The sequence below is a fragment of the Seriola aureovittata genome, chromosome 22 (assembly GCF_021018895.1).
Source record: "Seriola aureovittata isolate HTS-2021-v1 ecotype China chromosome 22, ASM2101889v1, whole genome shotgun sequence".
Taxonomy (NCBI): domain Eukaryota; kingdom Metazoa; phylum Chordata; class Actinopteri; order Carangiformes; family Carangidae; genus Seriola; species Seriola aureovittata.
In genome coordinates, this window is record NC_079385.1 from 21673623 (window position 1) to 21685302 (window position 11680).

The 11680-nt window shown below is 45.7% G+C and overlaps 1 protein-coding gene and 1 long non-coding RNA gene across 3 annotated transcripts in view; one reads left to right on the forward strand and one right to left on the reverse strand.

Annotated features, from left to right (window-relative positions):
- Window positions 1-11680, forward strand: part of stab2 (stabilin 2) — a 30062-nt gene that overhangs the window by 9731 nt on the left and 8651 nt on the right. For both annotated transcript variants that reach the window (XM_056368118.1, XM_056368119.1), the window contains exons 21-55: window positions 189-275; window positions 728-839; window positions 923-1103; window positions 1268-1361; window positions 1448-1606; window positions 1724-1819; window positions 1974-2066; window positions 2155-2202; window positions 2300-2433; window positions 2571-2673; window positions 2787-2864; window positions 2945-3034; window positions 3118-3225; window positions 3308-3439; window positions 3564-3692; window positions 3769-3831; window positions 4162-4260; window positions 4334-4529; window positions 4839-4934; window positions 5447-5504; window positions 5618-5691; window positions 5852-5977; window positions 6269-6342; window positions 7231-7302; window positions 7527-7646; window positions 7719-7763; window positions 7839-7931; window positions 8492-8647; window positions 8761-8886; window positions 9086-9145; window positions 9228-9404; window positions 10053-10142; window positions 10216-10362; window positions 10937-10996; window positions 11082-11205. In XM_056368118.1, coding sequence (XP_056224093.1) covers window positions 189-275; window positions 728-839; window positions 923-1103; window positions 1268-1361; window positions 1448-1606; window positions 1724-1819; window positions 1974-2066; window positions 2155-2202; window positions 2300-2433; window positions 2571-2673; window positions 2787-2864; window positions 2945-3034; window positions 3118-3225; window positions 3308-3439; window positions 3564-3692; window positions 3769-3831; window positions 4162-4260; window positions 4334-4529; window positions 4839-4934; window positions 5447-5504; window positions 5618-5691; window positions 5852-5977; window positions 6269-6342; window positions 7231-7302; window positions 7527-7646; window positions 7719-7763; window positions 7839-7931; window positions 8492-8647; window positions 8761-8886; window positions 9086-9145; window positions 9228-9404; window positions 10053-10142; window positions 10216-10362; window positions 10937-10996; window positions 11082-11205 — 3700 coding nt within the window. The remainder of the gene's footprint in view (window positions 1-188; window positions 276-727; window positions 840-922; window positions 1104-1267; window positions 1362-1447; window positions 1607-1723; window positions 1820-1973; window positions 2067-2154; window positions 2203-2299; window positions 2434-2570; window positions 2674-2786; window positions 2865-2944; window positions 3035-3117; window positions 3226-3307; window positions 3440-3563; window positions 3693-3768; window positions 3832-4161; window positions 4261-4333; window positions 4530-4838; window positions 4935-5446; window positions 5505-5617; window positions 5692-5851; window positions 5978-6268; window positions 6343-7230; window positions 7303-7526; window positions 7647-7718; window positions 7764-7838; window positions 7932-8491; window positions 8648-8760; window positions 8887-9085; window positions 9146-9227; window positions 9405-10052; window positions 10143-10215; window positions 10363-10936; window positions 10997-11081; window positions 11206-11680) is intronic.
- LOC130163758 (uncharacterized) overlaps window positions 8720-11680 on the reverse strand; it is a 3201-nt gene continuing 240 nt past the window's right edge. Inside the window, exons 2-4 of the long non-coding RNA XR_008826519.1 lie at window positions 9734-10120; window positions 9271-9410; window positions 8720-8859 (exon numbers count right to left, since the gene is read on the reverse strand). This is a non-coding gene — a long non-coding RNA (uncharacterized LOC130163758). The remainder of the gene's footprint in view (window positions 8860-9270; window positions 9411-9733; window positions 10121-11680) is intronic.

Here is an 11680-nt window from a genome sequence, read left to right on the forward strand (position 1 = left end):
TTACTTGTGTCTACCTGTGTGTACCTGTGTTCACCTGTGTGTACCTGTGTTTACCTGTATGTACCTGTTTGCACCTGTGTTCACCTGTGTGTACCTGTGTTTACCTGTGTTTACCTGTGTTTACCTGTGTGCACCTGTGTTTACCTGTGTTCACCTGTGTTTACCTATGTGCACCTGTGTGTGGTCAGACTCCGGCATGTTGTAAAGGATTCTATGGTCCAGACTGCGCTCCCTGTCCAGGTGGATACCAGACTCCCTGCTCAGGACACGGTCAGGTCAGACTTTCAACATACTCAACACGTTATCAAGACTGGAGGAAACTGAAGTGTTGTTTTTACAGTGTATGGAGGGGACTGGAGGAAACTGAAGTGTTGTTTTTACAGTGTATGGAGGGGACTGGAGGAAACTGAAGTGTTGTTTTTACAGTGTATGGAGGGGACTGGAGGAAACTGAAGTGTTGTTTTTACAGTGTATGGAGGGGACTGGAGGAAACTGAAGTGTTGTTTTTACAGTGTATGGAGGGGACTGGAGGAAACTGAAGTGTAGTTTTTACAGTGTATGGAGGGGACTGGAGGAAACTGAAGTGTAGTTTTTACAGTGTATGGAGGGGACTGGAGGAAACTGAAGTGTTGTTTTTACAGTGTATGGAGGGGACTGGAGTAAACTGAAGTGTTGTTTTTACAGTGTATGGAGGGGACTGGAGGAAACTGAAGTGTTGTTTTTACAGTGTATGGAGGGGACTGGAGGAAATGGGTCGTGTATCTGTAATTCGAACTTCAGAGGCTCTCGCTGTCAGTACTGCTCCTTCTCCAACAAATATGGCGCAAACTGTGACACAGGTAAGTCTGAGTGCCCTCATCTGATGACGTCATACACGCAGGTGTGATGTCATGATGATGTAGGCTCACCTGTGTGCCTACAGCCTGTCCCTGTATCCATGGACAGTGTGACAACCGTCCAGACTCAGATGGTCGGTGTAAACCGGACTCGTGTCAGATGGGTTTCACTGGTCAGTTCTGTGACCGACAAACAGCGGCCTGCGGCGTTCAGGCTCAGTTTTGTCACGCCCACGCCAACTGTGACTTCAGCCAAGGGACCACCAGGTGAGTTTACCTGTATCAGTTTTAACTATAAACAGTAAGTGAGCCTCATTTCTTCAACCTGGAGAATCAGATCTGACGAAGTGCTCATGGGAAACTCAGTAATCTGATTACCTGTGAACTCCCCCATGTGCTGTTTCATTCAGTGTGTGCTGTGTACGTTTCAGGTGTGTATGTAAACATGGTTACCAAGGTGATGGTATCACCTGTGTGGAGTCTGACCCCTGTGCTCCTCCTCGCCGAGGCGGCTGCAGTGTGAACGTAAGTCACCTGAACTCACTGATGTCCAGCTCTTTGGTCCTGATCCCTCACAGTCCTGATCCCTGACTCGCTACCGCCCCCTGCAGGCTAAATGTATAAAGACGGGACCGGGGACTCACTCCTGCCAGTGTCTGAGCGGATGGAGGGAGGACGGAGACGAGTGTCAGCCAGTCAACAACTGTGACGGTCTTGACAGAGGAGGCTGTCACCCCAACGCCACCTGCATCTATGTGGGACCGGGACAGGTGAGGTCCACTGAGGCGTTACCTCTGACTTTATGGGGGCAGTAAATTTAACCCTTTAAAGCTTCAGAACTGGATCCTGATCCTGAGTCCAGTCTGAGATCTGGTCTGTTCCAACAGAGCGACTGCAGCTGTAAAGCCGGGTACAAGGGAAATGGCCGAGACTGTGAGGCCGTGAACCAGTGTGTCACTGTGAGCGGAGGCTGTCACTACCTGGTGAGTTCTGATCTCTTGAACCAGACGCATTTTTGAGTCTCTGATCTGAGTCTTTGAGGCTGAGGGATCTTTGATCACATGACCACAGTGGATGTTTGACCTCTGAGGCCTCAGGTCTCTGACTGTGTCGTGTCTTTGCCGTTCCTGTCTTCAGGCCAGCTGTCGGCTGCTGTCCTCCAGGTGGACCTGTGTCTGTGATGAAGGACTTTCTGGAGACGGTCACATATGTTTTGGTTCAGTGGCTCAGGTGAGTTTCGACCAGGTTCAGACCTTCGACAGGTAAGTTCAGCCATACCTTCACCACCAAACCTGACTCTGTTTCCTGACGATTCCAGGAACTGATGAGTCTGCCCGACCCCTCCGAGTTTCTCACCTGGACCACTGTGAGTATCACTCCGAGAACAAAGACCTGGTCTCACCTGAATCTTTTTTTGTCTTGTCTGAGTCTTATATTTCTGTCTCTGTGTCATCCTCTGTCAGGACTCTGGTCTGACCTGGTCTATGATGGACCAGAACCTCACTGTCCTGGCTCCGTCTTCAGCTGCTATTGCAAAAATGTCTTCAGAGGACAAAAGCTTCTGGACCATGAAGGGAAACCTACCGAGTCTCGTCAGGTTACAGCTGTTTGACTTTTGACCTGAACCCGTCATTGGTCTGATCTTAAACCTGAACCTGTCAGTGGTCTGAACTGAAACTCTGTTCTGCCTCCAGCTGTTTGTTCACATCTGTAAGATCTGTCATCTGTTTACAGAAATCACATGATCCCTGGTCGGTATCCGTTATCCAGCCTGAGTACCATTTCTTCCGTGACATCACTGCTCAAGACAACACTTCCTGTTTCAACAACCAATGAGGTGAGTCCACAGAGGCGATGCTGACTGAGAAGGTTTGATTCTGGAGGACCAGAACATCCAGACATGAATCCTCTGATGATGAAGTTTTAGTTTGACTCAGTGTTTGTTCTCAGCTCACAGCTGTGGGCGGAGCCTCCATCACCACTTCAGATTTAGCTGCAACCAACGGGCTGATCCATGTCATCGATAAGGTAAAAAAATGTCACCGTGGTAACAACACTGACGATGCTTTGACACCACAGACCGACTGACTCTGTCTGTTGACCTGCAGGTTCTGGTTCCGGACAGGAAGTTGAGCGGGGGGCTGCTGGCAACGCTCACTCTGAGACCAGAGTTCTCGCTCTTCAGATCGTATCTGATCGTACGAACACAAACACTCTGCTCGTTTAGTTATTTCTATTTATTTGTGGTGTTTGTTGTAAGTGTGTGTGTGTCTTTGTTCAGGAGTACAACCTGACAGACGAGATCGAACAGGCCAACGAGTTCACCATCTTCGCCCCAACAGACGCTGCCATCAACGATTACCTGAAGATGATGGCCGCCACGGCACTGGTACAAGTCTGACTTGAGAGCAGAGTCAACAAAACATCAGACCTCAGCTGTTACAGTCTCTGTGCTTTTATTTTGTTAACAGGATGTGAATACGACTCGTTACCACGTGGTGACATCAGAGCGTTTGTTGAAGACCGACCTGCAGCCTGGAGGTTACAAACCGACGCTGCTCGGATTTTCCTTCCAGCTTGGCTTCTTCCCCCGAGACGGGAAGGTCTGGACCTGAACCACATCACACCTGATACACCAGAGACCTGATCACATGACCTGATACACCAGAGACCTGATCACATGAATATCTGATAACATGACCTGATCATATGACTCTGTCTCCTCAGCTGTTTGTGAACGATGCTCAGATAAACTCCTCCAACATCCTGAGTGGTGACGGAGTGATTCACGGCCTGTCAGCTGTTCTGCAGATCAACAGGAACCGCTGTGATGAGGCAACGTACCTGACCGTTATGGTAACGTCTCCCGTCACCTGAGAGACTGTTGCACTCACACTCACCTGTTGATTAACACTGTTCTCCTCCTCCACAGGGAACCTGTGTCGACTGTTTGTTCCCACAGGGCAAAATCTGCCCCAACGACACCGTCCCAGCTGTAAGACCTCCGACCCTCAGGCCACCTGACCCACACACTCATGATTCTGGGCGGGGTCGTCTTTCACTTCCTGTCTGTGTTCACGCAGAAGAACACAGTTAAACACACATTTAAATAAATCATCAAGTGGCAACAACAGGAGATGATTACAGCAAAATACATAAGGTCCAGGTCCAAACCTCATACAGGTCTGGACCATGTGGGGTCAATGAGGATGTAGCTCAGAGAAGCTAAAGCTGCTGGGAAAGTGGCTAAATGTTGCTCGATGATGTAATACACTAATTAGCATGTTAATGACATCATGGTGTTTGTGTCACCTGTTCTCTGCAGGAGTCAGCGAGGACCAGGAAGTGTATGTTCACCCGGATGTTTGAGGAGGAGCGTCTGCTGACCATCGGCTGCAGAGCCACGTGCCTCCGGAGGAACATCGTATGTCTCCTCTGCACAAACAAACGCAAAGACAGGAAGTTCCTTCAGAATAAAAGACCTCCTCTGTTTCCAGGTGCGCAGGTGTTGTGGAGGGTTCTTCGGGGAGCACTGTGAGCCGTGTCCCGGTCCGAAGGGTCGGCCCTGCTTCGGTAACGGAGTGTGTCTGGACGGGACGGGCGGGACCGGACTGTGTCAGTGTGACAGAGGGTTCAATGGGACTGCCTGCGAGACCTGCCAGAGCGGGAAATATGGAGTCCACTGTGACCAGGGTGAGTATACCTCACACAACAGGAACAGTCCTCAGTACAGTACAGTACCAGTCCTACACATCTGTCAGATCCACATCATCATCTGGATCAACGCCAGTCTATAATGAGTTCTTCTCTGGACCAGGACCCATCCCTCCACCAAGTGTGGTGCAGATCAGTTCAGTAGTTTTTGTTTAATCCTGCTGGCAAACAAACAAACAAACAAACAAACAAACAAACAAACAAACAAACAAACAAACAAACAGGTGAGGACCCGAGCTCGTTGTTGAAGGTGATCCAGTGAACTAACCCCCCCCCCCTCCCTCCCAGACTGCAGGTGTAAAAATGGCCGCTGCAGTGACGGACTCACAGGTGACGGGACGTGTGAGTGTGACGTCGGCTGGAGAGGAATCATCTGTGACGAGAGTGAGAGCATCACAGAGACACAAACGTCTAAGACAGAAGAGACACGTCAGAGTTTTTATAAAGTTTGGATAAAATGTTTTAATTTGATAATAAAGTAATTAATCTACATTTTTTATATTTCAAAAATAACATTATATTCTCTCAAAGCTTGATTATTTTAGAGATTCAGTCACAACAGGTTTAGCTCTGATCACGTCTTTCTTGTAAAATCTTTTTTAAATAAAGTTTTTTAATAACTTTACTCTAACAGTGGTAGAACAGTATTACAGTACAAGTATTGTAATAGATAAATTACAAATATTCACACAAAATTACAGCAGTTTTCTCATAAGTCATAACTTTTGTCTTTGCTTTATTCTTGTACGTTTTTCACTTTCATTCACACATTTTGTAAATGATAACACTGTTCATCATGTAAATCATCTTACACATGTACATATATAATGCACATACATTTATATGTGTATATATGTACATGTTTACACACTTTGTCTCTAAAACTGTGTTTTCAGAGGTTGAGTCCACGGCTGATGAGCTGTGCGGCTCAGTCAGATGTCACACCAGTGCAAAGTAAGACCTTCTTCTTCATGTGCTTAAACTGCTGCGTCAGTGATCAGCTGTGACTGCAGCGCCCCCTGCAGGATGTTGTTGCTTTGACACAGGTCGTTTCTCTGTTCTGACAGTTGTGTGATCAGACCATCCGGCCCTCAGTGTCTCTGTGCTGCAGGGTTTGAAGGAAACGGGACTTCCTGTCAAGGTAAGAACAATGACCTGACAGCTACAGGTGAACCAGTCACACCTGAGCTCACCTGAACACACAGAGTCAAAGTTCAAATGAACCAGTTAAAGGTGAGCTGTGTGTTCATCTTCTTTTATGTTGATGATGATGATGATGATGATGATGATGTCGTCTGCAGCGAAGGACCCGTGTGTGGAGGATAACGGCGGCTGCAGTCTTTACGCCGTCTGTAAACGGACTCTACCTGGACGCAGAGACTGTGTGTGTAACAGCGGTTACTCTGGAGACGGACTTGTGTGTGTCGGTAGGTGAACTCTGAACACCTCTGGTCTCACCTGTATCAGGTGGGTGGAGCCTGGTGTTGTGTTCGTCCAACAAATGAAAGAAAATGAAAAAAAAAAAAAAAATTTAATTTACATTAAATGTAAAATTTGAAATAAATTTACATATAAAACTGAAATTTATATAGAAATTAAAAATCAAAGAATGAATTCACTCAGGCGTCTGTGTAAGAGGTGTCAATAGAACTAGTCAGGGAAACTGACAGAATGTGTGATGCGTTCAAGTGCTGCAGGAGTTTATGTTTGTCCCACAGAGATAAATCCCTGTCTGGAGGGAAACGGAGGTTGCCATGTCAACGCAGACTGTGTCCATGTCGGACCAAACAAAGTAAAAACTGATTCTACTCTCTGATGCTTAATGTGACACCTACTTCTACTTGTCAGTACCCAACTTTACCCACCTGTACCTACCCATATCCATCTGTACCTACCCATACCTACCCATACCTGCCTGTACCCACCTGTACCCACCTGTACCCACCTGTACCTACCCATACCTACCCATACCTGCCTGTACCCACCTGTACCCACCTGTACCCACCTGTACCTACCCATACCTACCCATACCTGCCTGTACCCACCTGTACCCACCTGTACCTACCCATACCTACCCATACCTGCCTGTACCCACCTGTACCCACCTGTACCTACCCATATCCATCTGTACCATATCCATCCGTACCTACCCATATCCATCTGTACCTACCCATACCTACCCATACCTGCCTGTACCCACCTGTACCCACCTGTACCTACCCATACCTACCCATACCTGCCTGTACCCACCTGTAACTACCCATACCTGCCTGTACCCACCTGTACCTACCCATACCTACCCATACCTGCCTGTACCCACCTGTACCCACCTGTACCTACCCATACCTGCCTATACCCACCTGTACCCACCTGTAACTACCCATACCTGCCTGTACCCACCTGTACCTACCCATACCTACCCATACCTGCCTGTACCCACCTGTACCCACCTGTACCTACCCATACCTACCCATACCTGCCTGTACCCACCTGTACCTACCCATACCTACCCATACCTGCCTGTACCCACCTGTACCCACCTGTTACTACCCATACCTGCCTGTACCCACCTGTACCTGCCTGTACCCACCTGTACCTGTCAGTACCCACCTGTGCCCACCTGATGAGTTGTTTACTGGATGATGTTTGTTGTTCAGTGTCCTTCTCTGTCGCTCTGCAGACGTCCTGTTCCTGCAGTGACGGTTACTCAGGTGATGGACAGACCTGTCAGATGATCAACTTGTGTCGAAAGGTGAGTTTGAATTGAAACTGTCGGTTGTTTGTTTGATTCAGTTTAATCTGAGATCATAATCAGGAATTGTCAGTTACTTTCTGTCACAACTTCCTGAAGTTGACATCATTGTGTACACTAAAGTACTGCAAAGACTCACAGGGCGGTGTGAGGTACTTTAAATCACCATGGAAACCACACATGACGTCGTACACAGTAACACTGTGTGCTGCTAATGTTTCCAGAAGAATGGAGGCTGTCACCAGTTCGCCCGCTGTAACATGACCGGTCCAGGTATTCGGACCTGCACATGCTTTAGCAACTTCTTGGGAGACGGCCTCACTTGCAGAGGCACCGTGGGGAAGGTGAGCAGCTGAAACATTACCACAGAACCAGGTGTGTTCAGGTTCTTTGACCTAACAGCTGACTCTCTGCAGGAGATCCTGACCAGGAAGCTGAGAGACTTCTACCTGGCTCTGATGGTGAGTGCCGACGCGATCTTTCTGTCGCCCCCTGCAGGTGAAACCCATCAACACAAGTAAAAACTCTGCTTTCAGGTGGCGGAGATTTCTCTGAAAGGACGCGGCCCATTCACCGTCTTCGCTCCGACAAGCGCCGCCTTGAAACCCGACAAAAACAACGCCGCAAAGGTGATGATGACTGTCATCTGATTCAGATTCAGTGTTTTCTGATCTAAACCTGCAGCAGCTGCATCGTGTCTCTGTGGACGTTAATGAGTCTCAGCAGATTTTCATGTTCACCTTCATCTTCACCTCAGGATGAACTGGACTTTTCCTCCAGTAACACCATCAGGTCAACACTTTAAATGGTCCAGTATTTGAGTGTGTGTCCCAGCACCACAGCAAAAACCTTGATGCTTTAAATGAAAGTCAACACATAAAATCCTAACCGCATTTTTATTTTGTAGTTCTGAGTGTAGTTGAAAGAAGATTTTAAATGATATAATAATAAAAAACTTATAATTTTCATCAACATGGATCTTAAAAAGAGAAGAAACTATGAGATAGAAACAGTATAAAACACATTTTTTCAGTTTGATACTTGATCAGAAATGATGGAAAATACCATGTGATCAAATCAATCGATTGCTCTGCTAAACAAAGCTGAAGATTGATTCTTTTATTTATTTCTATTGTTTATTTCTATTGTTTATTTCTATTGTTTCTTTCTGTTGTTTCTTTCTGTTTAGACAAAATTGAAGAGGTCGGAGAAAAATAAAGAACAGTTGGCATCTGTCCTGCGCAGCCACATCGTTATGTGTCACACTCTGCTGCCCGCAGACCTGAGTCGACCCCGAAACCTGACATCTCTGTCTGGACTCGTCCTGACCACCAGCTCCACCCAGGTGACCAATCAGATCAGCGATACATTCTGTTGTTGATCTATCACATTAAAGCCTGATAACAACAGGTGGAGATAAAGTCATAAATGAAAACTGTTTGTCTGTTACATTCTCAGGGCAGCATCTTCATCGACCACGCCAATGTGACGTACAGCCACGACATCAGCGTCAACGGCATCTTCCATGAAATCGACGAGGTCCTGCTTCCTCCTGACCTGGACAAAGACAATCCAGACGTCCCTGTCAGTCCACCACAGACTGTCCATTCCTCTGTCCATTTATCTCTGATTAAACAATGATAATGTAAAAGTGTTGATCTATAGAAAGTGGTGTCTTCAGACAGGGATCATATCTGACTGGATCAGTTAGTTGTTTCAATGATCAGTTTATTTTCACTAATCAATAACTTGTCTGACTCTTTCATACACCTGTTTCCTCCAGGTGAACCTGACAGATGTAGCTGAACGTCATGGATATAAAACCTTCTACAGACTTCTCCAGGTGAGACCTTCAAGCTTTGTTCTGAAGAGTTCCCTCCACCTGTTCCCTGTAGCTACATGTTGACAGATTACCTGTGTTTCAGGACACAGGTGTGATGGACCTGGTGAATGATGGGATTTACCAACCGGTGACAGTCTTCTTGCCCTCAGACGGCGCCTTGGCGTCTCTGCCGCAGGAGCAGAAGGACTTCCTGTTCCACCAGGATAACCGAGCTCAGCTGGTGGAGTACCTGAAGTACCACATCCTGCAGGCCCAGAAGGTGATGCTGAAAACAAAGACAGGAAACTGGTTAAAGAACTTTCTCTACAACATGAGAGTTAGTTAGTTAGAATCAGATCCTCATCAAACATCAAGTCATGCATGTTCAATCAGACAGGAGAAATAACATCTGTGTAATCATATTGTTCACTCTCATAACATATATATATATTTAACATATATAATATCCTCTCATCATGTCGCTTGATTTCAACCTGAGCAGAAACACAAAAAGAGATGACGACAAATTTACTATGAAAGACTTAAAAACAGACGAGTTTAAAATGAGGCGGTTAGAGAAGAAGCAGCAGAATCAATCAGTCAAATCACCTGCAGGTTTTACTGGTTAATACTTTTTTAATTTGATGATTCACCATCCAGCCCTGTGCTGACATCAGTGGGTTTATATGAAGGTATAACTGCATCATCAGCATACGGAGACGTCAGAGGCCACGATGGTGAAACATGTTGTTGAAAAAAGGGAAAATTAAGTGACATTTACTTTATTCGTTTAGCAGATTTGACAGTGATGAACAGACACATTTCCCTTTATTATATTATCTTTAATACGTTTAACAAAGATTTTCTTCACAATTTATCAGAGTGAATGTTTTGATATTAATTCTTAACTTTCTTCCCTCAAACTCAGATTTACGCTGAAGGCCTGATCCACCTGGACTCGGCTCGGACTCTGCAGGGCTCCCCGCTCTCCTTCAGCTGTGGAGGGATGGACGACATCGTGAGTACAACAGAAACAGACGTCAGAGAAGAAGAGGAGACGACGCTCTGATTAACTGACTGTCTTTGAACAGGGAGAAATCTTCGTCAATGACGGGAAGTGTCGGGTCGTTAAGAGACACCTCGTGTTTAACGGCGGGATCGCCTATGGGATCGACTGCCTACTGACTCCGCCCAGCCTCGGAGGACGCTGTGATGAACAGACAACCTTTGACCTCCAGGTAAATCCTCACTCGACTGTTCACTGAACCCTGCTTTCCTGCCCTCTCTGCAGCGCCCCCTGGTGTGTTCACGCCTCATCTACAATCTATTAATTAAAACATGCATGTGAGGCATTCACGGAACATCAGTAAATTATACACGTCCACTGATAGTCTGCATGTGAGGCGTTCAGGGAACATCGGTGAATTATATACCGTCTACTGATAGACAGCATGTGTTGCGTTCAGGGAACATCAGTAAAATATATACCGTCTACTGATAGCCTGTATATGAGGCGTTCAGGGAACATCAGTAAATTATATACCGTCTACTGATAGTCTGCGTGTGAGGCATTCAGGGAACATCGGTAAATTATACACGTACACTGATAGTCTGCGTGTGAGGCGTTCAGGGAACATCAGTAAATTATATACCGTCTACTGATAGTCTGCGTGTGAGGCATTCAGGGAACATCGGCCCTGTGAGACTTTGATACTTGGATATAATAATAAGTTTAAGATATAAAAGAAGTGAGAACCAGCAGCTCTGGATTTGGTTTTAGTTAGTGTTGTTTCTTTTCTTTTTCTCTGGTAGATGAGTTGCGGCCTGTGCACGTCCTCAGCTACTCGCTGTCCCAGAGGGTCCAAACAGAAGGTCTGACCGTCATCATCATCTTCATCATGTGTTACCACAGACTCATGAACTTTGTGTGTGACATCTCTGTGTCGTTTGTGTTCAGGAGGTTCAGAAGTGCGACCTTCCCACCATTTTCGTCACTAAAAACACCGGCTGTCGCAGCATCTGCACCGTCCACTTCTGGCAACCAAAGTGTTGTCATGGTTACCACGGACGAGACTGTCTGGGTGAGACAGCCCTATCACCTACAAATAACACATTCAGATCTATTTCATTAAAGAAAACTATGGAAGCTCATTTCTGCCCTGGTGGTAAAAAACTTCTGGTGACTTTATGAAACTAACTAATTTCATTTGTGCATCTTTGTCTCATTATTCTTAATTAAGGGATAGAAAGTCAGAATCAGAGATAATATATTTTGGTTTGTTAACACATCACTCTGTTTATGATAATTATATTAATTTAATTAATTTAGACTTTAAAGTCTTATTATAACTACTAAAATACTATAAAAGATAATATTATTCATATTATTTGACTTATTGTAATGATTTTTCCTGAAACATTACAATCTTAATTAAAAATATATTCATATATTTTATGCTGACTCCCATAGTTTTTAATCATGAGTTTTATTATTATTAGACTCAGCTTGAGCATTTTCTCCAGTTTTGTCTGTTGTGGGCTGCACAGTCAGGTACA